We start from the raw sequence: 27,044 nt of genomic DNA, 5'->3' as shown, positions 1-27,044 counted from the left end.
TGAGCCAATAAGGTTGCTTACCGCATGATATTCAGTCTGAAGGATTGCTGAAGTAATCTGTGGTTGCAAAACAAGTGCAATAGATTTCTTGCTTATGCACTAAAGTCGATTCGATTGGAAGGATGGTTTTCCAATATTGCTCGTGAAACTGTGTAGGATTTGATCAATTTTCTCGTTTTACCAAAGACGATGATAACTTTGTTCGATGAGAAATAAGCTTTCACGTGCCGTGTTGGTCTTAATAGCAGTGGCTTTCTTACGTATTATATTAAAACGTTCAATGAAGGAAACCAACATCATAAAACAGCTCAAGCTACAGAATATTAAAACTTCTTCTGAACATGTCTATCTGATGGCTTATGAAGATCGAGATCCCAAGGTGTGTTACATTTTTATTCATGAACCGAATTTTTGCAAATCACGCAGCAATTTTCTTGTTGTGTTTATATTTTCTAGTTAATCATATTGACCAAACCGTGTTTAATGATCGCTGGCAAAGGAATTTAATTTTACAAACACATGTTGTGATAAACTTATTCTTAATATTGTAGCCAATACTAGGGATTTGCGATACTTGACATTTCATCCAGAAACCGATATTTTAGACAAAAAGTACCGCTGCTCGATCCAATATTAAATGACCTCATTACTATGTTCAATAAATATATGACAATGAAACGTAAATATTTGTTTCCACACTATTTGGCCAAAAAGCTGAACTCCAATTCTTAACCTATAAAGCTTTTTGGAAAGTTTACCTTTTAATGTAAAATAAGTACGTCGCGTCGCAAAACATGGCTGAAAAATTCTAATATTAATTTGGCAACGGATCGGCACCGATACCACCCTAGTATCGGATTAGTACCGGCATCGGATACGGGCCTCGATTTGATGTTATCGGACTCCCTAATTATTAGGACCCTTTTAATTGGTATTGGTTTATAATTCGTGCACTTTATTTTAGGTAATACTGTATATCGGTGTCCAGTATTTTTTTTTATTCGTTATACGATTTTTCGAAGGCCAAGTGCATTCCTAAGAAGAGGTTTGCATACGTCAAGACCCACAAAACTGCCAGCACAGCGCTTTATGACGTCATGTATAGTTACGTCATCAAACATAAGCTGAAAAAGGTAGGCTGTATAAACATAAGGCATTCAGTTAGCTTTCTGGAAATTAAAAAAATGCAAATTGCTTTTTAAGCGCGATGCCTTAATTTGATCAATAATAATAACAAAATGCTAAAATTGTGGCGAGCTTTTGTGCGTTTATTCACGTGCATTTGAGCCTACAGGAAAAATAAGGTACTACATCGAAAAAAAATTGTGACAGGAGAAATAATTATATTACTACCAAACAGATATTCATTTTTAAATGGAACAAATGAAATTAAAAGTGTTATTTTACTAAATATACTTAACCGGTGGCCTTAAATACTAACTGAATTGGACGATCTATGAATGAAGCAAGGCAAGGCTAGAAAAAATAGCCTGTCTTAAGATTTGAACTCACGACCTCGGCCATACCGGGACTGTCGTTCTACCAACTGAGCTACACAGGTTCTGAACGAAGCTTGCTTATTGCTGCGTCTTGTTACTACAGACAATTTTATATTGAACGGTCTCTACAGTACCATTTCAAGTCAATGAAAAGCTAAACTGACTGTTTTTCTTATAAATTTTCCTATAAACATTATAAAATGTTGAAAACTTGGACGACCTCTGCCGTTAGTTGTTTAGCTTATAGCCTTAGTTTAATTACTCAATTGTGACTTACACCGGTAAAGAAGTTTAACATTAGTCGTTTATTTTCTAAGCTGGCAAACTGTATTATCTACAGAATATTTTAAAGGCAAGCCGATTATAACATTTTGATAAGTTGCTTACTTGATTGCTTACAGAATCTTCACTATAATTCGCGAACCCTGGAGTCAATTTCAATCAGCTTTTCACTTTTATCACAAACCCAACCACAGAAGAAGTTTGTCCGAGACTTGCTTTACTTTTCCCTTTGTCGCTGTCACTCAAGGCGCAAGAGTGGACATCACTGATTACCTGCTACTTGCAGAAACGAGGTTAAACTCATCTATGCCTTGGTATTTCAGGTAAGGAGCAATTCCGAAGCTTGAAGTATGACATATTGTATTTTCAATAAAGCCAAGTATATGGCATAAATATAAGATCAAACCTCTGTAAGTTTTAAAACGCTAGTTTAAAAAAATATACTTGTAGATTTAAAATACGACTAAATTGCAAAGGTAGCTATAATATTGTTAAGACTTTCGAGTTACGGTTTTGGAATAGTAAAGGCCGTGATCGAGTTCAAATTTCACCGCAGATTGGCTTTTTTGCCAATGCTTTGCTTTCAATTAAATCCTTATTGGCAAACAGATTTCAGTGCTAAAGCTACTGGTCGATGTAGTCCAGTGTTATCTGAGACACACTTGAATGTAAAACGCTACTAATTAAGCTTTCCCGCTAACTGTGACAGTATAGAACTGTATTTTTTGTATTGATAAACATGGTTTTCAATAGACTTAAGTACAGGTCAAGTCATTTGCAAAATATCTTTAGTCCAATTAAATCAATTCCTTGTCCAACTCAAACGTTGCCAACGTCAAGTCGTCATTGGAGCACGTCAACTTCAAAACAAGTCACTGGCATAAAAATATAAGCCAAAGCGATTAAAATTGGCAACCTGTTTTTATAAATATATGAGAATTACTTCAACTAAAAACACCAGAACGTAACATACAGCAAGCAAATAGTTTTACGTGTAAAAATCAAGACGAATAAATAATTTTTAACATAAACTTTATTCCATGTCGTTTGACACAATAAATTGTCGAAAAGACTTGAGTCAAGTTAAATCATTGTGGTCAAAAGACTTAAGACAAGTCAATTCGTTTTGGTTAATTACTTATAAGTCAAGTCATCTATAAATAGTTACTTAACTGCATTTGAAAGGGCTTACAAAACTATTGTTAAACGTTCAATTCGTATAACACAGAAGTAACAACTATCAGTCGCATGACCTTGGCCTTGACCCGCTACTTGACAATGATGACGTAATAAAGGAGAAAGTGCGTGATCTTCAGGAGCACTTGGACTTGGTCTTGGTTGCTGAATATTTCGACGAATCGCTCATATTGCTGAAGGTTTGCACATAGAATGCTCACTGACGTGTATTTTCCAGGTCTTGTTAACATGTGTCGGGTATCGTCTACTTAAGGGAAGGGTAGTACCAGTGTTGTGAAAAAATCATTTTGAAATGACTGAAGTCCCGGTAAAACCATTTGAAAAATAACTAAAGTCCAAGTCAAGTCTTTCGCAAAAATAACAAGATAAGTCCCATTCCAAGTCATCAGTTACCCAAGTGAAGTCCTATAGTCAAGTCATTATTAGAGTAAGACAAGTCCAATTTAAGTCGTTATTAGATCAAGTCATCCCCAAGCCAATCACTTATATAAAAATAAAGGGATAATTGAAAATTGGTGAAAACTTGAGATAATAGCTAAATTTTATAACATAATGTTAAGTCAAAAAACACCTATTTTTAACCTAAGTCATCTGACTCAAAAGACTTGAGTTAACTTAGCTGGTGGATATTGATATTTTAGTGCCATACGGATGACCGACATGTTGGATAGAAATCCGTTCCTCATATTAATGAATAGTTATAATCGCCACATTGATCGGTCAAAACATTTCTGCAGCGTTATTTTATTTTTATCAGAATTATCGCAACTTTCTCTAAAAACAAAATTTTAATGTAAAATATGTTGCATTATACAAGCAGGCTGAAATACCAAGGTAATATGCAGCCTAGACCTAATAGCAACACTCCAGCAATCAGCTTGCGCACTTAAGGATAGATTTGGTCCAGGTCTATATTTGTTTCGCAGGAGCTAATGTGCATGGATTGGATGGACTTGGTATATCCAGAGATGAACGACAAACATGATTATCTCGCAAAAGATTTTTCTTCGCTAGGTCCGAAATCTAAAAAGGTGTTCCGAAAGCTACATAAAGTGGTAAGATTTTAAAGGGTAAGCATTTGAAATGGTGGAAGGGTAATCTAATCTCGATAGGTATTTTTTCTGAAATGCCACGAATGATCCGTCATTGTATTCTTGGTCACTGGCGGCGCAATTAATTCCAAACTGCTTTATCTTTTGGCATTTAGAAAAAGCAAATCAAAGTGTTTCCAAATATAATGAAATATACTCACACATCATAGGCGAAGCCAGGGGACATAGGGGCTATATTTCCCCCAAAAAATTCATAAATATTGTACCGAGCTTTATATCTTTTACGTTGCACTAGTATTAACAAAAATGCACAAAACTGTTAAAAGTAATTTTGTCATACCGTACCGCATTGAAAAAGGTTACCTGAATTTGACTCAAGTAGGCCGAAATAAAATCTGACAAGCAAGTAGTTTCTTAGTAATTTTTGCGTTTTGCTTTTGTCAACAGGACATTGCTCTTTACGTTGCTTTTAACGCCACCTTGTGGAAGAAAATCGACAAGTACGGACGCTCAAGAATGAAGAAGGATGTTGCAACGCTGCGAGAGTTACGACGAAAAAACTTCCCCGAAACCGCAACATTAGCAAAAAGAAAAAGAAGAGAAATGAAGCAATCGTTTGGAAACTTATTAATAAAATCTAACACTTTAAGTTTGAGGGAGCAACAAATAATTTTATTTAACAAATTGCGGCGCTCTTCCAAATTCCTTACGTTTAACGAGGCAAACGATTTATCGCAATACATGGTAAAAAATAGCGGCGGCTGTTCGACGTAAATCATTCATTATTTGTTTTCCTATTGTTTTTCCTTCAATATTTAATTTAATAAAAGCTCTTCATGTGGAAAACTTGAGCATTGCCAACAGCTAGATTTAATTCAAGATAGGGGGATTTTTATAAAAAATAGAACAGAACAATCCAAAAATATAAGTGAAGTTTATTTGTAGAAACAAAAAAAGTAAACAGTATGTTTTAATGCTAAATTATTAGCATCTGCGCGAAAACTATTCATGAGAGAACACTCTTGAAATTTACCCCAAAACAACTTTAAAACCGGTTAAAAAATTGAATTTAAAGAAAATAATATGCTTGGTAAATTATCATTTGATTTTTGCTGATATAGGCCTATACTTATACATAATTATCAGTGGGAAATTGTGCAACAGATGATTCATTAATTTTTTTGGTTCTGGTGGAATAAGTTAAAGTGCACATTTTGGTTTTATTTAATTAAATTAGCAAACTTATCACAGTTTTTGTCACTGGTTTAGGATCCTGCCACATTTTCGTTCAGGGATTTATTTTGCCAACATTGTTAGGGTTTGGGTAGGACAAGTGATATTAGAATCAATTTATTCTACCATATTTATTTTATCTTGCAATTTCAATTTTGTCCACTAGTTTCAATACTGTAAAAAAGGAGTAGGATATTAGACCAGGGCCTGTAAAGTTTACCCTACTTACTCTCACAAAACAAAAGGTCAACAAGTTATTGCCTTTTTTATAAATATTGATTTACATGCAAAATACATTTTACACATATCACTTTTATCTCGATAAATTAAAGTGAGGCCAGGTTGGAAAGTTTGGCCTGCGCGGGGGATTTATCCCCCGCGCAGTAGCACTTTCAGCCGCGGTCACAGCCGCGCATTTTATAAAAAATGTGTTCAGCCGCGCAAATTTCTGTATGAAACTTAACAAGCACAAAAAAAGTTGGCGGGCCGCATACTGAAGTTGCATAACATTTTTTAACGCTAGGTTATAAGACGTATATAATATAATGCTTCATATAGAATCACTTGCGAAACGCTAAAAACCCACAGTTTGGCAGTAATTCAAGTATTCTATGAACGCTGTAAGTTTAATATAAATTCGCAATTTACAACTTTCGGTAGTCTGATGGTTTATTTTCAGCCGCACAAGTTCAAGTCGAAATTTTATTTTCTGCTGCGCATTTTTTTAGCTGCAAAACATCTCCCCCGCGCAATATTCAAAGTTTCCAATCTGGAAGTGAGGTACCCCTATAAGGTAAATAATGAAACCCTATAAGCTAAACAATATAAGTAATATAAACTCCCGGACGAAAATGTGGTAGGATTCTTGACCAATGCCATTTTACATATTGGTCATAAAAAAATAAGATCTTCAGCTATACAATAACAATCATTATGTTCAGCAATTGCATTCCATAAGCTCACTAGTTGTATGTATCCTATAACTTGACCCAAACATTGTAGACAGAGAGAAACCATTTCAAGTTTAATAATGATAGTTTCTATCAAGTGTTAAAGCAGTGGTTCTTCCAGCACCCGGTGTGCCATTTCAAATGCTCCAGGGTGCCAATAGGTATTTGAGAATTTTTAGTAATCTGATTTTTGCTCAATTGGTAAGCTTCTTGATACAACTATTTGTGCACGATTGAAAACCATTATATCAAATGACATTTTCCTACAAATTTTAAGTTGATTGTGTTGTTCCAGTTTCATTTATAGTAACATTTCAGTAAAATACTTAAACGAAATTCCAGTGGGGGGTGCCGAAAATCCATGTATTATTTTAAGGGGTGGAATAAGCCATAATAGTTGAGAATTACTGTGTTAAAGCATCATCTGTGTACATAAAAAAACAAGTGTTGATCTGAACACTAAGGTTGATATATACAGCTGGTAAAACATTCATAGCGCAATTACTTTAATTTTTTTAGGTTAAACATTTTGTTATCTTCAAAACCTGATCAAAGTTTTCAATTAATATATTTAAAATATGCTGCTAATTGCTGTCATCGTGTTAATCGCTCTGTATATCTACTGGAGAAGCAAGCCTCCTTCAGTTGCAACAAAGCATAACAGCCTCAAGGACAAGGTTGTCTTAATAACAGGGGCTAGTTCCGGGATCGGAAAAGCTTGCTGCTTTGCCTTCCGAAAGTACGGCTGCAGAGTGGTGCTTTGCGCACGTAGCCTCGACGTTTTGGAAGAAATTCGTCAGCAGTTGCAGGAAGAGCCGGGAAACAAGCACAACCACCTCGCTTTTAAGCTGGACGTCACCGACCAAAACAACGCCGGGAATGTGATTAATGAAGTTGTTTCCACTTGCGGAAATAAAATTGATATATTGATAAACAATGCCGGAGTCGGTCAGGAGAGTATGGTGCTCACAACTAATCATGACGTTTTTCGCAAGGTTATGGAAGTTAATTATTTCGGCAGCTTGAATGTTACAAAGGCAGTTCTTCCATATATGGTCGCACAGGAGTCCGGACATATTGTTGGAATTGGATCTTTGTTGGTAAGAGGGGTTTGTTTTGCAGTATTTTAATGCATGACTTGCCTTAAGTGCACTTATGTCACTGTTTTCAAACAACTTTTAGGCAAAATGACTTGATTTAAGGCAAGTGTTTCGAACCAATGACTTGTTTGACTTGAGTCTTACTTGGTTGAAATGAAGGGTTTTTATATTATTTTGTTATTTATTTATCTCAATTTGTGCATGTAAAACAATAAGCTTCCTATATCTTGAGTGTTGTGTTATTTTTTAGTTGAGTTAAATTTCTCATAATAGAAGAGTTTACCAATTTTAATAGTTTGACATATTTAATTCATGACAAAGACCTGACCTTATTTCGTGACAACGACTTGGCATTTGATTTGCTCTAATGATAACTTTATTGGGTGTTATGCATTTAATAAGAATAGACTTGAAACTAAGTTTTCCTTCAAATGACTTACAATTTTAGAGTCATTATGAAATTACTTGTTTACAACATTTTTTTTAATAGAATGTAACAAAAATTTTAATTAACTTGAAAAAAAAAACTTTAAGATAAAGTTTTTTTATGGACTTGGTTTTATATCCTAAACATATGGTGGTGGTGAAAACTTTACAAATATCTAGACACCTTTAAATGTAGTCAAGTTGAAATTGTAAATTCTGCTGAAAATAATTGCATAATATCTAGCTTAATATTTTTGTTTAGAGCCAAATAACCGTCCCATTAGCAGCTGCATACGCTGCATCTAAACACGCATCACAGGCCTTCTATGATTCATTGAGACCAGAGGTGCATCAATACAAGATCAATGTTACAACTGTCAATCCTGGCTTTGTCAAGACTAACATAAAGCCCCTTAAAGGTAAAGTTGCTTATTTCGATCTCTTTCATATTTATTCTGTATTTATTTTAAGATTGTTTCGCTGTCTGTTTTACCTTATTATATTTACTGCTCAACAAATTATGTAAACATTGTGCGCCTTAATCAAGCCTTGGTAAATTCACCAAGAAGTGCATAACCAAGAAAAAATCTAATTAAATTATATATATATTACATATATGCACAGGTACCTTTCAAAATTCCAGGGGTGTTTTTTTACCCAGAGAACAAAGCGCTTAATCACCAACAAAGCGCAACAGCTCTTGGAAACCGAATTTGCGCTAAGGCATATTATAATATTTATCATTGGAACAATGTGTTGTACTTCACTCCAGTAATTTTGTCAGAACAAATTGTTCTTTATAAAAGAGTAAATTGTTTCTGTATTTTCAGTACTTCGGTTTATATATGTGTAGATTCAAACTAACTCTTTTCATAGATAATAAGCCCCTACGCTGTAATTCAGAAAAGTAGCGCAAAATGTTAATGAACCCAAACTGTGTTACTGGATTATTTCAAAGGTGATGGCACAAAAAATGATGAAATACCTGCAGAAGTTGAAAGTGGAATGGATCCTAGCTTTGTGGCAGAAGGGGTGGTTAATGCTGTTGTCAATAAAAATAAAGATGTTCCTGTTGCCAAGTTCATTCACAGATCATTAATCTGGATTCATTTCTTTTTCTATGATTTGTTTTTCCTTTTTGTCAGAAAAAGGGCCTCTTTGTGAAAAATACTCATCAAATTTTAAATATATATGTATTTACATTTACAATAACACAATATAAAAATAACTATGTAAAGTGATTGAGTTATTTCAAACAATATTTTTTGTTATAACTTTCAATTTTGGTATCTATAATAAGAATCATGATCCGTTTTTCCTGCAGTTTTGGAGTTTCCATTATTGTGTCTTTTGAACCTAATGTGCATTAAGTTTGTTGAAACTGCTTTCTTGTTCTAATGTGCATATATATATATTTAGATATCGGGAAGTACATGTGCATTTCCTAACAGTTTTTATTCTAGTTTATTCAATGCCATTTTCTGTTTTTCTTTACTAGTTAAAACCTACATATATATATATACACATTTTTTCTTTGATGTTTTGCAATCATAGATAGTTCTTCCAGGTTTTACACAAAAAATCTTATATATATAACATTATATTGTTCAATGAGCATTTCAGTTTTTCCTGTTTTGTCACTCGTTCTTTGACTACTGAAAACCTTTATAATTTTGGACGTACTATTTTAAATTTATTTTTCCTGCCATTAGATGTGTATGTTTTTGTTTTTTTTGCCTGCCTTTTAATCGATTGTTTAACAAGTATATATTGTGTAGTTCAGGGATGTCCAACCTTTTAGCAGAATGGGCCGCATTTCCACTTTAAAAATTTCGATGGGCCGCCATCCTCTCAAATTAAAGGGGTGACGTCATAAGTTACGTCATATCGTGACGTCATAAAACAACTTAACTTATACACACCCGCTCTTGGAGAGTGAACTTATGCGCGAATATGCAAGTAATCTTGACCTTATTTATTAGTTTTATTATGGCTAAGCGCAAAAATTTGAACACATATCTTGCTTAGCAATGGTGTGTGCACAAAGTGTTCGATGGATGTTGAAATGCGACATTAGACTTGATTATAGTCTCAGAAAAAACATAACATTAGGCCTATGTCAAATACTGCGCATTCTACACGTTTTGATGATAGTCGAAACAATTGTTTTTAATAGCTACTGAAAGTGACAATAAGTGGTGGGCCACTCGTAAATATCAGGCGGGCCGCAGGTTGGACATCCCTGGTGTAGCTTATTCCTTTCCTAATTAAATATTTCACAGATTTTCTAAAAGAGGCACTTCCTTGATTTTAAATATTGTTCTCTGTATAATCAATGCTTCCAATTTTTTTTTGTGGTGACGATATTTTCTACAATTTTTTCAAGACTTTAACTTGTTAACCTCATTCATTTTTAAATTTATTCAAGATTTCTATCTGAATGACTGTTTAATTTTTTTGTTCTATTCAAGATTTTTTATTTATGCAGATTTTATTACGTAATCAACATCAGGCTAAAAAACTCAACAGAGATATGCTGCTAATTGCTGTCATTGTGTTAATCGTCTTGTATATCTACTGGAGAAGCAAACCTCCTTCAGTGGCAGCAAAGCATAAAAGCCTCAAGGACAAGGTTGTTTTAATAACTGGAGCTAGTTCCGGGATCGGAAAAGCTTGCTGCTTTGCTTTCCGAAAGTACGGCTGCAGAGTGGTGCTCTGCGCACGTAGGCTCGACGTTTTGGAAGAAGTTCGTCAGCAGTTGCAGGAAGAGCCTGGAAACAAGCACAAGCACCTTGCTTTTAAGCTGGACGTCACCGACGAAAAAAACGCCGGAAACGTGGTTCGCGATATCGCCGCCGCTTGTGGAAACAGGATTGATATTTTAGTGAACAACGCCGGGGGTAGTCAGCGTGGGGGAGTTCTCACCACCACCGTAGAGGTTTTCCGGAGGATTTTGGAAGTGAACTACTTGGGCAATGTCATTGTCGCAAAGTCGGTTCTGCCCTTTATGGTCGCACAGCAATCCGGGCATATTGTCGGCATTGGTAGCATACAGGTAGGAATGTGTTGCTTATCACTGGAGTCAGTATAGTTAGGATTGTTGCCATCAATGACTTAACTTGACTTTGGCTTGAAAAGTAGTTTCGATAAAATCACTTAAGTCATTGCGTTGAGCGACTGGGGTTGAAATGAAAAGTTTTCATTTAATATTTTTTTTATTTGCACTAAAACAATTAGATTGCTGCAAGATGTTGGAAGTTCACAAAATGACTTAAATGGGACTTGAGTCATTTCAAAATATTTACAACACTGCTGTTTGCTATAGGTCAGAGTCAGCAGTAAAGGACTGGCTATGTTTTAAATGCACATTGACTCCAGTACATTTGTAATCAATCAGGACATTACTTTTTGACTGTGCATGAGAAAAATCAAGACTTTGGTTCACAATTTTTGTCTGAAACCAACCGTGCTCTATACCAACTAAAACCCTAATTATATTAATAAAAAAGTACAACTGTCTAATTAAATATCTATTCCTGTCACTTACAGTTGAGATATGGCAAAAAGTTTCTCACTACGTTTTACCAGTAGTTACTAGTTAATTTAACCTAAATTTTATTTAGATTGAAAAGTTTTACAAAATACAGCATAACGGCATGTATGTTTGTTTCTCCTTCCCATGACATAAAAATTCAAACTAAAAGTGTGAACTTTTAATAAACTCCCAATTTTGTAAAGCTCACTAGTTTTTGTGATTCATTTTATTTATGTTACCTTGTTTTAATATAACTGATAAAAAAAAAATGTGTCACACAAAACTATAATACTCGTCCCAGTATCATCAATCTTCACAGTTCTCTGGCCTTTAACAAAAAATGTTTGGTGGGCCTCAATTGGAGTCCATCTGCTTGTCACAAAAATGCAAATTGCAATGTTACCTTTGTTAGATACAACTTCATAATTAAAGTGTAAAAAATTTATTTAATTATAGACACATACAAAACATCACTTTATAAAATGTAAACCATTAACTTAGAATTTTTATATGGCTGTCTTAATCCATTTGCTGGCTCATACTTAGGACGTATTTTTTGTGTAAAATCGTGTTGTATTCTTTATTTTGTTCAGAGCAAAGTAGCGATTCCGTTTCGCGCTCCCTATTCCAGTTCGAAGCACGCCTGTCAGGCTTTCTACGATTCACTAAGGCCAGAAATACATCAGCACAATATTGACGTCACCACGATCAACCCTGGCTATGTTAAAACTAATTCAGCTAAGAATGCTCTCAAAGGTAAGCTATGGCTATCTGTATGTTATTCATAATACATTTTTTTCTTATTAAGGAACAGTTTTTGAAATTTTCATCAATGGCAATAAATAACTAAATTACTTAGTAAATTCACATATCATATATACTCTAAATCTGTTACAAAATTTTCTTTCTGTTTTTTTCTAAACATACAAGTAGATTTGATTTTTGTTTTCTGACATTTTTGCCGCTTTAAACTGCATTCATTGATAAAAAAACTGATTATTCCCCCCCAAAAAAATTGATATTGTTACTAAAGTATAATGGAATTACAACTTTGTCCGGGAATATTATGTAGATTTAACTTTTTTGCTGTTTACTTTTCAAGAAATAGTTGCACTTTTTTTGTTGCACTTTCTTGAAATAGTTGCACTTTTTTTGTTGCACTTTCTTGAAATAGTTGCACTTTTTTTTTATTTGGGCCGTTATTTTAAACTTATGAACAGATCCGTATATAGTGTTCCAAAGTTGCACTTTTATTTCCTGAATACATTTATACTTCATTGAGTTCAGTCTTGTGTACTTTTTTGCGAAGGTGATGGAACAAAGTATGACAAAGTTGATACAGATATCGACAACGGGATGGATCCTAGCTACGTTGCAGAGCAAATTGTAAACGCGGTTGTCAGTAAAAGGAAAGATGTACCAGTTGCGAAAATATTTCACAGAGGCGCCATTTGGTTGCGCTATTTCTCACCAGACCTCTATTTCTTTGTTATAAGGAAAAGGGCCGGATTGTGAAAAAGGAAAGAGTTTGAAAATGTGCTTCACTTTAATTTGTACTCTCTGTTACTCAATTTTAAAATGCCTTCTAAAAGTATGATGTCCTTAATATAATGGGCAAATCGGTGCTCTACAGCTAAGCAATCAAAATGCTGAACTAATTCGAAAATTTATGTGCAATATTTTTTAATAAAAAAACTTATTCTTGGATTCAGGCTGTGTTGCTATTATTTCTAAAAATGTGTACAGCTTATATAGAGACACTATTTCTTACAAGACTCCCATATGTTGGTAATTGATGACTTTTATAGCGTTTTAAAAAGAATCAAAAAAGATCTATGCACATACAAACTCAACTGGTTCTGGAAAACATTATATTTGTATTAAACTAGCTTTGTTTTATCCACTTGCAATTTATGAAAATGTGCTTTTTAGTTAAAATATGTTAAGCATTTGTATAATATCATGTTACAAATTGGTTTAATTGCAATATATTTATATAATTGTGAATTTATTTCAAAAAATGTTTTTTATATTGCTTTGTCAATTTTAAAACATGTTTGTCATATTGATATTTATCAAAAAAGGACGTAGGACTATTTTTAGAATTAGGTTCAAAACTTAAGTTACTGTAAACATTGTGAATTATGCATCATTTAAATTAAAGAGCAAGTGTTTTTTCTACTGACTTTAATTGTGGTACTCATCAAATAATTGTGTCTACTGATCAAACAGATATCTGTAGTAATTTTTTTAATTGACAAAATGGATCCTATGTTTCTGGCATTAAGTTGCTACAAACGACGAAAATTCGAAGAATGTGTTGAAGCTTGCTCTCGAGTTTTGGAAAAGAATGCCTACGATCAGGTGCGTTACCCAATAACAAATTTCTTGTATTGTGATTGTGTTTTGCTACAACCTAATAATGTTTAGTATGCCAATTCAAGGTTTTTTTTAAGGTTTGGTTTGGGTGACCGCTAAGTACTTTTAAGAGACCGCAAGTGTTTCATTTAAATACCAAAAAGTTGCAGTCCAAATTTTGTTGTTTTTTTTAAAACCATTTTTTGGCTATATTTGTCACTCTATATGTATATTTCAAAATACATGCCAAGTATATAGTTTTGCCGAAGAGTTTTTGTTTTTTTCCGAACTGCTTTTTTTAACTCTATTACAAAAGTAACTTGTTATTTTATTAGATTATTTTCAATGGAAGTTTAAGGAATTCTCCGCTATTAAAAATAAAAAATAAGTTGTTACAGTTGTAAGAAATATTATTTCAATTGGATTAATTAAAATATTTTCAAAATTTAAAAGAGGTAACATTTCAATCCCTTGTAAAAACTTTTTAAAATAACTTTTTATTCAGAATTTTCCAAATGTTACTGCTTGCAAATCTGTGCTACTAAATTGGTTTTAAAACTCCTACTACCTCTAATCAAGAAATGTTAAGTTTATACTTCGCATTGTAGGCTGCTTGGGCATTGAAGGCGAAAGCTTTGACAGAGCAAGTTTACATCGACGAGGTTGAATCTGATGACCAGGGAATTGCAGAGATGATAATGGATGACACATCCGTTGCCCAAGTCTCTCGTAAGATTTCTAGGTTACCTTTTAAATTGTGAAACATACCGTAGACTGGGGATCAATTAGTACACCTTTTTACATTTAGTTGCTTGCCACAATTTGGCCTAACATTTTGCAAAACTGTACTTTCATATGTTTCATTCCATCACTGGGCTAACCAACTCACTGGCTCCAAAATAATTTATAAAAAAAATTAATTGTCTCACTTTTATGCATGGGGTAAATTGGCCTTACTGTGGTTTTGCTGTATAATGTTTAAATGGTGTTTTTTGGATAGGAATGCTGCTAAAATGAATTAAGACAGTTTCTGCATAAAAAAATGCCTAAAAGGGTAGATTTTATTCGTCCAAATACAAAAATATTAACTTTTAAATGAACATGTGTTGAAAGGAGCATCACAAACATGTATTCCTCACATTATAACACTTTATCATGTGAAGAAAACACAAATGTATACTTGTATAGTGTGAGCCACAATAACACTTATCATTACATACATCCAAAGATCTAACGCCGTTTGCAGTCAAATATACCACATTAAATCGATTGCTCTTCAAATGAATTATTTTTTGTGTATTTTGGTGTTCTAGCTTTTTTTGAAATATAATTTAAAGCTCTAACCTTGGTAAATTCTTACAAGAAGCATTATGATTAGATGCACATTATAACTACGTCAACAAAAATGACCCAAATTAATTGAACATGTAGCTAAAAAAATCACATATACAACCTTCAAAATCTTTTGACCGATTTTAATTGTGTTGATCATTGATAAATTTAGGATTAAACACTTATTGGCATTTTGGGAAAATGTTCAAGAAGGTGGATTTATTAAAATGTATTTCATTATGTTCCCGGGTACTTAACTGCTTTTGGCAGCACACAACACATCGCTCACAATTTCCGTTTCTGTAGATGTTAAACTGCGTCCTGATGATTGTACACAATTAACGACCGTGTACAATCTAAACCCATACAGGATGTTTAGTATAAAAGGTGTCAAGACAAAGGAGTAGGAATAGATAAGGATGCCCTACTAGAGTAATGTATTTAACAAAATATTCTGAAATCAAGATTAAATGTAAAAAAAGTAAATAAGGATACATCCTTATTTTTGCAGGGGTTAATCAACTTTTTTTTAATGACTTCAGAAATGTACGTCACAATACAAATGAACTTTAGAAATCGGTTGTTTTCGGTCCAAAAATGTTAAAGAGTCACTTTTTAAGTGCTAAAACGTTTTATTTTTAATTAAACTTTTCTTTAAAAAAAAACCCAAAGGGGTCCATGGACCCTAATTTAAGAACTTCTGGTCTAAACCCATACGAGATGTTCTGTCAAAAAAAAGTGTCAAACAACTAAACCACTTCCTAGTAGCTAAAACAGGAAGTATGCTACTAATAGCTATGCAGGAAGCGTAAGCCTATTACAACGTGACACGAATAACGTCTAAAAACGTTTAGGTCCCGGAACGAGCTTAAAGGCCCCCTCTACCGGCGGAATTAACCAAGCAGTTCGACCTCTGTCACAATCAGGACGACCTCTCAGCGGATTCGTGAGGCCAGGTATTGTCGCGACTTCAATGTTAAGGATGTTTTATGCATAGTTCTTGAGATGTATGATAACATTGTACGATACAAGTGATTATACCGGTACCAATGCCAGGGTGCTTATACCAAATTAATTTGTTCATTTTAGTGAAGATTTGCGACCCGACGCTGCGTTTTTTACCACAATCTTTGAAAATTGTAAATTAGCGAACTAATCTTCCGAAGTTTAACCAGATTTTGACTTACCAACCTGTTTGACAGTACAATGAAAGACACACACAAACATATGTGTTTAATAACATCTGTGATCTAGCCCCTCGGAAGTTGCTTTATGACCAACGATTGCGGCTTCCGTATCAATAGTACACCGAAATGGCTTTTCGGTGTACTGTTTGACAGTACCTTTGCACATTTAAACTTTTTTAATTTTTTCTTTTCGGTCTTAGAAATGACGTCATTTGTTACAGATCAGACATTCCTAATCTGTAACAACTGTGTGAAAGTTCTTGGTGGTAACAAAATTGTTATCACCGAGATTGCTTTTTGCTGAGAACCAGATGCTTGTAAAAATCTATTAAAATTTTACGGAAAAACAGGCTCTCTTGCGGAATTGTATTTTAAGTAGTTCTTATTTTTAGCACAAGCTTTAATTTTAATGGTTGAGCCTACTCCTAATGTACGTGCAATGTAATTTTGTTACATTTAATCCTAAGGCACTGATTTGGTTTGTTTCATTTTGATATTTTATGCAATATTGAAGCTACAAACCGATTTGTTAGATTTCCGTAAAATAAAAATAATAGAGTCAATTTACGTTGGTTCGCAATATCACGATTTGTGTATTTGCTTATATATTAAAAACTATAGCAAACATATCAAAATTCCCACTTTATTAACGCGTTTGTACTGCTATTCTGTAACCAGGTACAACCGCCATATAAACAAAAGTACAATAATATATCTACCAATATATTATATATATATTTATTAACAAAAACGAGCAAAGCCAATCTCGGTGAACTTTGGACATATATTTTCGCAGGAACGCAGTCCGGTCGTCCTGGTACGATGGAACAAGCGTTGAAGACTCCGCGTACTGCTCACACGGCTCGTCCAGTAACCAGCGCAAGCGGACGATTCGTCAGGCTTGGCACTGTACGTTTGTATAACCAGTAATGTTAACCTTTTGCCTTGCTGCACTCCTTTCAAATCACCAAGCAATTCTCGCACACTATTTTATAGAATTGCTTAAATAGCTAAACATGGTAATTGTACTTTTATATAGTAACTGATATCACAGTACAATACCAAAATGTGAGATAGTTTGTCATTTAACTGAGCAAATTAAGAATTTACAGTAATACATTTTCTGTGTCTTATTCAGCATCCCCGCACCCCTTTGGAACAGTTCTTCCTGTTTAGGAAACTCTGCTCTAGTTCGTTTTCCGAAATGAAAATCCGAATTAAAATGAGTCGCTTTTGTCTTCAACGAGAAATGAATCATTTACAGCGTTGGCTGTGTTGAAAATTGAAATCTCGTTTATTGCTCGGTTGTGATGATACACGTTTTTAGATAACTTATGAGTGAAATGAGTGGAATTGGTGTAAATAAAAGTTTAATAAGAAAATTGTTTTTGTTTTTTAAACTGTGTAATTGCTACGTCTGCTACGTTTATGTTCTTACCACCACCTGACTATTGACTATGGCACTTGATTTTTTCACAGGCATCGATGTTATCCAACCCCGACGGGCCGTTCATTAACTTATCTCGACTCAACTATCACAAGTACGCCGCAAGACCCAATCTGGCGAAGGTGAAAAAAAAATAGTTTTTTATTTTATTTAATGGCTTAAATTGTTTAAAGACGTTTCATATACAACGAGTACGTATCATTTCTGAATACTAATGGATCCGATCAGATACTGAAGTCTTTATTCAGTGTACCGGAATATATTAACAACACAAAGGCTTACACAAGTGGATTCATATCTTAATTTGAATGAATACAAAACAGTGTTATTAAAGCAGAAATAGCATCAAATAAACATTACAAGTAATTAACAATATTAACTCCTACCGCGACAAAGTAGTAACACTGCCGTAAGGACAACTACTACGTTAAGGCAGTAAGGCACCATGTGCTAAGTGACCTTTGATCGTTGATCCGCAAGTAATAGAATGCTTACACAATTAAATGGGTCATAAAACACTTACATCAAAATGCGCCTTAGCAAACTCACTGTTAATTTTAACAATTTCAGTTCAGCTAATATTTTTCATGTGTTTAACCCAAAGGTATGTACCTTATTATTTTTTATCAATAGTTAAAATAATGCATTCACATATCTCCGAATTGAAAAAACAAGAAAATTTTACAGGAACATTTCATAACGAGTATACGTATCATTTTAGTTCAGCTAATATTTTCCTTCGACTAATATTTTTGATGTGCTTAACTCAAACGTATGCACATTATTCTCATTGTCTATAGCAGTGTTTCTTAACCTTTTTAACGCCCTTCTAGCTGTAATGAATTTTTCTCGTACCCCCTGTCTACAATGGTCAACGGAGGAAATAAAATTGTAATTGTAGGAATTAAAATCAGTGTATTTATAACTTGTAAACGTGTTGAATGCATAAATACAGTCTTGTAAGTTCAACAATATTTACAACAAACAAACAATCAGTCAATTTACCAATGACTTTTGTTGTTGTTGCATTTGGTAAATTACGCATTCTTCACAGCGTACCACCAAGGGGTAAACGTACCCCTGGTTAAGAACCCCTGGTCTATAGTAATGCATTCACCTATCTTCGAATTTTGAAAACAAGAAAGTTTTACATGTTATTTGCCGCGGGCGACACATGAACTTTATTGTTATTTTTCTTCTAAAGCAAAGCGCCGGCTGAAAGTTTTGCACCTTATCGTTGCTTAACACTACCCGATTATCTGTACTGAATAATTAAAATCGTAAAAGCATGTACATGTTTCTGTTCAGGTTCTCTTCGAATATATCTTGTACCACGAGAACGACGTTCGGAATGTAAGTTGTTGCCTAAGCGTTTGCTTGTATACTCAAAACTTGTTGGTATTTAATTATTATTTTAAAAAAAATAAAAAAACACAAATTTGTTTTAGAGAAACGCATTTTGTCGCTCTCACATGCAAAAGTTATTTGTTTCTTTTTTGAAAAAAGTCAAATTTTCAAAAATAACAAGTCCAAAAGTTCAAGTCATTGGTTGCCCAAGTTCCAGAGGCATGGTCTCAATTTTCTGATATAATGGAATAGAAAACACTTAATTTTAAAGTCATTTTGACTCAAGGCTTAAGTCTAAGTTCAATCAAGTCATTTTCATTTTCAGTGCACTTAAGTTAAGTCAAGTCATTTTCATTTTCATTTCCAGTGCACTTAGGTTAAGTCAAGTAATTTTCATTTTCAGTGCACTTAAGTTAAGTCAAGTAATTTTCATTTTCAGTGCACTTAAGTTAAGTCAAGTCATTGTCTTAAGTCTGTTTCTCAACCTTTTGGCTTGCGACACCCTACAGAAATTTTAACTAGTTCGCGGCACCCTTGCTCATATTTTTGCTGAGCGGTTAAGTGTAACGTTACAATAAACAAGATTGAAACAGCACATTAACTGGGCAACAAGGTTGCAAAAATCGTTGTTAATTTGTGGCAGTTTTATCGTACACGAAAAGTTGTATTAAAAAGCTTACCAAAAGAGAAAAAAATGTGATCCTGAAGGATTTGAAATATCTCTTGGCACCCTTGAGCGTTAAAAATGGCACCCTAGAGTGCCGCGACACCCTGGTTGTGAATCACTGACTAAAGTCATTACGCCACATGCTGACACTGTGAATGGCAATCAGTTAAAACATTTTAGGCACTTGAGCTAGCGGCCCTAGCCTCAGAACACTGTCAGTTCAAGGATTGGTGGTGGAAGGTACAGCTGGGCAAGTGCTACCACAGACTGGGAATGTTCAGGGACGCGGAGAAACAGTACAAGTCTGCCCTCAAACAACAGGTCATGGTCGACACCGTGCTACTCTTAGGAAAGGTTAGTGAGCTGTGTTGAACTTTTTTTTAATCGATTTAAAGTTTTGAAGATTTTTTTTTTTTTTGTTACTTGAAAAAAGTTAATTCTGTCGTTTTCTTTTGTCTAATGTTTTGGCGTTTGTTTTAGGGCATTTTTTGTGTTCGGTAAAAAAAATTGACTATCCGATTGTGGACAAGATGAATTTGCTGTCCCGATTTTGTTTTTACGATTTTTGTTAGAAAATAAGAAAATAGATTCTAAAATTCAATTTTTCAACGGTTATTTATTGTACTAAGCCCCCCAAAATGCTATACAAGAACTCTACATAGTCGTTGACGGCGATAAAATTTGCCAAGATTTCGAATTTTTCGTCAATTATATAAAAAATTGATGATTTTTAATGTAGAGCTTGACGTATTTTTAGCGATTTATTATTTTTTCGTTGCCTGAAAAATGTACAAAAAAATTGTTTTCGTCGTTTTCAGTATTTTACTTTAATTTGCTTACTGACTAAATAAACCCAAAATAAAGTACTTAAAAACAGTGTTCTTATATTCCAGGTCTACCAACGGCTTGACCAACCACTACAATCGATCGAAACTTACAAGGGCGGTCTTGAAATGTTCCCGAGCGAAACGAGTCTTTTGGTCGCCACAGCTCGAATATACGAGGGTAGGTGTCACTGCAGTGGTTTCCAGCCTTTTGTTCTTGCGACCCCTTCAAGTTTTCGATAACTTGCGCGACCCCCCAATTATGGCGTTTGATACATAAACCAGTGTTTTGCATTTCGACCCCCCCCACGGATAAATACCTCAGGTGTAAAATTTTGTTATTTAACCTTTTATATGAGTTATATCCATCATCCATAAATATATCAGATTTTTTTACGATTTTTTATCTCTGAAAAGTTCCAAGAACCAAAATTACAAAAAATGACAGCATTGAACAAAAAAATGTCATGGGGAAACAACTTTTGGAATCTACAGTTGTGAAAATTTCTTGTCCCAACTCAAACCAGAGTCGATAAAAAACGCATTTTAAAATTAGCAAAATTTAAGTTGGGAATGAATCTGGATGGATTGTATCAAAATTTGGCTAAAATGTCCGGATTTAAGTATGAACAACAAGATAAAATTACGGTTTGAAATTACGGTTTCACTAGACATTGTTCGACTGAAGCTACACTTGATTCATGAATTGATCGAAAAAGTCCAGTTTACTAGTGTGTATAGGTCCCGATTCTAAACCGATTTAGTAGAGGAATTCCAGCCATGATTTGCCATCCTACCTTAAAATATAAATCGTTTTTGTTAAGTTATCTAAATTGTTTAAGTGTTCTATGTTTTCCTATCTCTAATGCGGTTTAATTCACGTGTTGGGCTCATGCGACTTTAATCTTAGTTGGTCCTTCACTTTGTGTTTTGTGCTTCGAAATTATTTGCGTAACAATTAGAGGTAACTGAATATATCTTAACTCTAAAATAGATCGTAGCTTTGACAACCTGAAAGGAGGCACATTTAAAAGTTTCAAGTTCGTATGTTTTCTTGTCCTTTTAGTTTAAAGTATAGGATGTCGGTATTAAAATAAAAACTACCGGACATCCCTAGACAAACAACTATAACTGTTTCTTCGTACAGTAGCTTGCTGATGTAAATTGTTTTGGCTCATGTTTTTTCACTTACATTGTGACATTAGCGTTTTATACGATTGACACGGCATCTGACATTTTTCCACCCTCCGGTTTAATCAAACTGAACTGTCGTGTTTTTTTAATAATCATTCTGGTAAAAAAATTAACTTGAATTTTTTCTATATGGTGTTTTGACCATACGATATTGCGGCTTTCCTTTCTGTACAGCCAAACCATTTTAAGCAAAGACTGACATTTTATAAATTATTCTGGCTTAATTTTTTCACTTAATTTGTGACATTAGGGTTTTGTACGATTTTAAGAGTAGTGCATAATTGACGTCTTGACACGGCATCTAACATTCTTCGACCCCCACAGGTTTGATCAAAGTTATACATTGTCTGGCTTTTTCCAAATTTTTCTAGCAACTTTTTAACTTTTTTACTGCGCAATGAGACCTTTTCTTCATTTGGTGACGCATTAAGTGTTATTTCCAATAAAATTAAAATTGTAAAAATATATACCAAAATACGCGGAAATTGTTTATTTGGTAGGCTGATTAAAACTGTGCACTAATTGACATCGCGCTAAAAAATTAACTTATATTTTGTTTCTTTATATGACTTTATAATTCTTTATATGACTTTATGACTTTTATATATAAATTTTATGAATTTTCCAGGCTTACGTTTTTACACTTAATCTGTGACGCTGTGGTTTGAACGATTTAAAATGTTTGAACTATTTAAAGAATAGTGTATTGCTAAAGCTAACACTCGACAAGACATCAGACATTTTTAGTTATACATTGTCTTGTTTTTTAAAAATATTGCTAGTAAAAAAATTAATTTTAATTTTTTCGAATATTTTTGACCAAATAGAATTGCGCCTTTCCTTCCCAAATAGCCAAACCTTTTTGTGCGAAGACTTGTATTTTCTTTTTTCTTTTTGTCACTATGTGACGTCACAGGAATGAACGAGGGTGAGAGCACCACCAAGTGGTACAAGGAGGTGCTTGAAAGCGACGGAGTAAATGTTGAGGCGATCGCTTCTATTGCAGCGAACTACTTCTACACTGACCAACCTGAGATCGCCATCAGACTCTACAGGTGCCCTTAAAAGTTAAATAAATAAATAGAATAAAAAAACTAAAAAAAAAAAAAATAAATAAATAAATAAAAGTTTTTGTGGGCAAAACTACCAATTTATAATTTTATTCGCCAAATGTAAAATTACAAATATTGTTTGTAGATAATTAGATAAGATAAAAATCACCTATTTTTACGCGCAGTGATTGAAATAAAAAAGACAATGCTGGCTTTTATCCCTGATTTTCGTGTATGGTTAGAAAAAGCTTTAGGTTCAATAATTTTGTTGAATAACATGCAAGTTGTAATACATTTTTTGTCCGATCTACTTACTACTTTACATCAGTGTTGCAAATAAGTCATTTTGTAAACGAACTTGAGTCCAACTAAAGTCTTTTTAAATAAATAACAACTCTAGTCCCAGCTAAGTTATATTTGGTAAGAAAATAACAAACTCGTAATGAAAACCGTTTATTTAAACTCAAGACAATTTGTCCAAAAGACTCAAGTCTTTTGTCCAAAAAACTTAAGTTAAGCCAAGTCATTTTGCCTAAAAGACTTAAGTCAAGTCATTTAAAAACAGTGACTTTAGTGCACTTAAGTCAAGTCATTGACTTAGGTCATTACAGCACTGCTTAACCTAGAAACCTAGACCAAATGCATACGTGCTATCCATCTGCTTCACTTTTGTAGACGACTAGTGCAGATGGGAGTGTACAACGTGGAGCTGTTCAACAACCTTGGTCTGTGTTGCTTCTACGCTCAGCAGTACGACATGACACTCAAGTGCTTCGAACGAGCAATTGCGATCGCCAGCGATGAACAACTGGCCGACGTGTGGTACAACATTTCCCACCTCGCACTGGTAAGGAAGATAATAGGTTTTTTTGACTCTTTATTTTAAAATAGATCAGAAGCCTATCAGTTTTTTCCAAATTCGATTTAAAAATAGTGGGTTGCAATTTGCAGACCAGATAACTACATTTTTTTATGCTTTTTAAACCTTGATTAGAATTAGAGCGAAACTAGCAGTTTTTTCGCGAAAACTGGAAATTAAACAGTGGTACAATATATATTACGTCGCACTGGTAGCAGTTTTTTTAGCTTTTTTTAAATTAGATTATAATTAAAACTAGAGCTTATCAGTTTTTTTAATTCGATTAGAAAATTGAACTGACGTGTGTAACAATATTTTTCACTCCGCACTGAAAAAAAAACTATAGTCTGTAGCTTTTTCAATAAGATTAGAATTAAAATAAGAGCCTGTCCATTTTTCCAAATTCGACTTATAAATTTTTACAGGATGACTAACTACTACTTTGCTGTTAAAAGAGCCTTACATAATTTCGAACCTTGCGCAACGACTTACGCAATCTACGGTTACATAACTAAACACGCAGCTGTTAACCAGGATTTACTCTTAAGTAATAACACGACAGGTGCACGTGACTGGTAAATGGCACCCACAACATCCATCTTGTACTATTTCTGTAAAGTTCACTAAAAACGACTTGTAAATAGCCATATATACGCAGCTTTTCGAAGTTTGGATAAAAGCCACTCAACATAGGTTAAAAAAAAACATGAACTTTAGCCTACTACAGCTTGTGTTGTGCACAATTTTTTTAATTCCTTTTCGTTTCTCAAATTTACGATCCTTAAACTCCTCAATTCACACGATCCAGCTTAAACAGCTCTTTTTCACACTAGGGTGTCGGTGACAACACGCTTGCCTACCAATGCCTGCGACTGGCAATCGCCACTGACAACGGCCACGCGGAAGCCTACAACAACTTGGCAGTGCTGGAGTTGCGTAAGGGTGACGTGGAACGAGCCAAGGCGCTCTTCAGGTCAGCTGCCGACTTAGCGCCCATGTCCTACGAGGCGCATTACAACCAGGCTACCTTGGGTGAAGCGGTGAGTTAATTGCGACTGTAGTGATTCACTTTCGTGTGTTTGGAGGGTTTCTTAAAAAAGTTTAGTGGTACCTTGAAATACTTTTATGCAAAGGCAACGTGAAATTGCCAGCTTCATTGTCATAGTTAAAACACCTTGCTTTTAATACAAGCTTAAATATAAATAATCGTGTTTGCAAGTTTGAATGTTTAATTCGAAATTTGTGAGCTCTTACCAATGGTATCTTAAAATAAAATGACAAATTAATTTGCCAGCTTTATGGTCGTAATTAAAACATCATTTTTTCAGTAGAACTTAAAGTATACGTATTGTGTTTACCTGCCCTAATTTTTTTGTAAGTTCGGAATTATGAAATTTGTGAACTGTTAGCAACGCTAAACCTTTAATACAAACTCCATAACTGTGCTTATTAGAATCTCAAATTTAAAGTGAAATTTTGCAGTTTTAATTAATTTGTCGATTTTTGTCTTGGAAAATTTAGGCCGCCATTTGTTGAAACTGATGTACACGCTTTTATGTGTTCTGATTCTGACTGAAGATAAGTGTTCGTCAAACAGTGCGTTTTGACCGTAAATCTTTTTTTCACCTTTATAACAACAAATACGAACCCATATAACACAACAAGAAAATGGGTCCATAACTTCGCACACGAAACAAAAAAACTGACCAATTTTTCGTTGTTTTTTTCAGATCGGCGACCTCCAGAGCAGCTACTCATCTGCCCTTAAGTCGACCCAGGCCTTTCCTCAACACGTCGACTCTAAGGAACTCTTAAAAAAGCTAAAGCTGCATTTCACCAGTCTGTGAAAACTGTAAATCCCGAAGAAATCTGGGTTACGCCCGTTAGCCCGTGTTACGCCAATAGACACCAGTCGCTCCATTTTGTTTCGACAGTTGTATGATATCTCCTCAGTAAATTGCCTTGGAATAATGTGGGCCATTTTGGCCGCGTACCACCTAGCAGGGCTGCGGAGTTGGTAAAAAATAACCCGAGTCCGACTCCCGCCAAGTGTGCTATTTCTTTCGAGTCCCGAGTCCGACTCCGACTCTACAACCTGTATTTCTCCCATTTACGTAATAAAAATAAGGTTAATTTCCACTGTTCAGCAATACTTTATCTTGTGTGTGTCATAAAGTTCATACATGTCACTATATTATGACGTCATTATTCATTAACTTCAGACGGAAAATGGAAATCCCTTAAATTAAAAATTCACCTCCCCCCGTTTTTTGGATTTATGGATACGTCCCTGATAGTATGCTATGTTAACCGGGCATTACGGTGATTGGCAAAAATATTTAAAAACGCTTTTTTTAAACTAGTTTTATTTAAAACACCCTTTTCGTGCTATTCGTTTTTGTTGGAAATTTCTTAACAGTATGAATTTATATAGGCTAGGTTGAAATTTCTGATAGAGACTTTATCTTTTAGTCTTGACATTTGTTTCTCTTTTAATTATTTTCGTTCGTTTTTTTGCATTTCAACTTAAGATCTATTTTTTAAATCCGTATTTTTTAAGGCGTTAAAATATTCATATATTTGTCCCTTGTTGGAAATTTAAAGACTGTTTCACTCGTATTTTTGATGTACGTTGTATTTCTTCAGTTTATGTTCTGATGTGGTGACTCAAGGGTGCTGTCCACTGTGCCATTATTGCATTCCGTATGTCACTTGAAGTTATCTTTTTTTTCTTTTCAGCTCGGCTTGTACAATAAACTTCTATTTCTGCTAACTTCTATTTTTGATAAAACAAATCATCTTTGTTAGACGTTAATATTAAATTTTACAATGCAATTTCGGTAAAAGTAATTATTACTACATAAGCAGTTTAATTTGTTTTTGTTTCAACTTGAAAACACGAAAAAAAAATTCAAGTCATTTTTCTAAAAAGTTTTATCAGTCAAAGCAGTGATTTTAGTAGTTAACATTAGTTAATTGTTTTTGTCAATGTATTAGGAATAACGTAGGGTGAGTGGTTAACAAGTTACAAAATACTGAATTTTTTAAATGATTGAAGTTAGGCCTTGTTGTTGTTTCGTGTGAGCCAAGGCTTTTCAATATTCCGGGCTAGATTTTGGGGCAGATGTTGGCCAACCAGTTTGATTGGTTGTCAGAATTCTTCAGACCATGCAACCCATACGGTGCTCTTAGGATTGGGAATTCCTTGCTCTTCGGCACCGCACTCACTCTAGATCAGTGGTTCTCAAACTGGGGTCCGCGAGACAATTTTCTGGGACCGCGAAGCACCTAACAAAAAATCAACACGACGCTCCTGAAGAAGAAAATTTTCTGTGCAATAAAATTTTCAGGCAACTTACTTTTCCAAACCAATCTGATTCGTTTTTTCATTCACGTTATTGCACACTTTAATTTGAATTGTCCATTGTGACGTCATAGTCATGCGTTGTGCTAATGAGAATTATGTTTTCACAGCTGCGCTGTCAATGTGAGCTGTACGGTCA

General features: G+C 34.3%; 4 protein-coding genes across 8 annotated transcripts; all 4 read left to right on the top strand.

The window, feature by feature from the left end:
- Nucleotides 1-280: 280 nt before the first annotated feature.
- Nucleotides 281-5,198, top strand: LOC146141057 (galactose-3-O-sulfotransferase 3-like). The gene is made up of 7 exons (XM_083392799.1): nucleotides 281-379; nucleotides 1,023-1,099; nucleotides 1,976-2,104; nucleotides 3,010-3,157; nucleotides 3,905-4,033; nucleotides 4,478-4,644; nucleotides 5,195-5,198. The coding sequence occupies exons 1-7, from the start codon at nucleotides 281-283 to the stop codon at nucleotides 5,196-5,198; spliced, it is 753 nt and encodes a 250-aa protein (XP_083248925.1).
- A 1,552-nt stretch (nucleotides 5,199-6,750) lies between these two features.
- Nucleotides 6,751-9,578, top strand: LOC146141056 (peroxisomal reductase activating PPAR-gamma-like). The gene is made up of 3 exons (XM_083392059.1): nucleotides 6,751-7,313; nucleotides 8,002-8,158; nucleotides 8,698-9,578. The coding sequence occupies exons 1-3, from the start codon at nucleotides 6,792-6,794 to the stop codon at nucleotides 8,901-8,903; spliced, it is 885 nt and encodes a 294-aa protein (XP_083248185.1). The 5' UTR covers nucleotides 6,751-6,791; the 3' UTR covers nucleotides 8,904-9,578.
- Nucleotides 9,579-9,639: 61 nt separating this feature from the next.
- LOC146141055 (dehydrogenase/reductase SDR family protein 7-like) lies at nucleotides 9,640-13,507 on the top strand. Its single transcript, XM_083393166.1, has 3 exons — nucleotides 9,640-10,794; nucleotides 11,868-12,030; nucleotides 12,584-13,507. The coding sequence occupies exons 1-3, from the start codon at nucleotides 10,222-10,224 to the stop codon at nucleotides 12,787-12,789; spliced, it is 942 nt and encodes a 313-aa protein (XP_083249292.1). The 5' UTR covers nucleotides 9,640-10,221; the 3' UTR covers nucleotides 12,790-13,507.
- Nucleotides 13,507-26,280, top strand: LOC146141054 (tetratricopeptide repeat protein 8-like). Of its 5 annotated transcripts, none has more exons than XM_083393161.1 (12): nucleotides 13,507-13,638; nucleotides 14,241-14,361; nucleotides 15,819-15,920; nucleotides 16,948-17,060; nucleotides 17,631-17,720; nucleotides 18,907-18,951; nucleotides 19,793-19,966; nucleotides 20,506-20,617; nucleotides 22,547-22,685; nucleotides 23,358-23,529; nucleotides 24,375-24,581; nucleotides 25,272-26,280. In XM_083393161.1, exons 1-12 carry the CDS (start codon nucleotides 13,537-13,539, stop codon nucleotides 25,386-25,388), a joined length of 1,494 nt encoding a protein of 497 aa, XP_083249287.1. In that variant the 5' UTR covers nucleotides 13,507-13,536; the 3' UTR covers nucleotides 25,389-26,280. The 5 variants fall into 5 exon arrangements, with proteins under 5 accessions (XP_083249287.1, XP_083249290.1, XP_083249291.1 ...); XM_083393164.1 differs by having other exon boundaries at nucleotides 13,511-13,638; nucleotides 24,375-24,497; XM_083393162.1 differs by having other exon boundaries at nucleotides 13,531-13,677.
- The last annotated feature ends 764 nt before the right edge of the window (nucleotides 26,281-27,044 follow it).

This window comes from Ascidiella aspersa, chromosome 6 (assembly GCF_963924565.1).
Source record: "Ascidiella aspersa chromosome 6, kaAscAspe10.2, whole genome shotgun sequence".
NCBI lineage: Eukaryota > Metazoa > Chordata > Ascidiacea > Phlebobranchia > Ascidiidae > Ascidiella > Ascidiella aspersa.
Note: the sequence above shows the minus strand (reverse complement) of the source record. Positions and strands in the feature narration are given on the sequence as shown.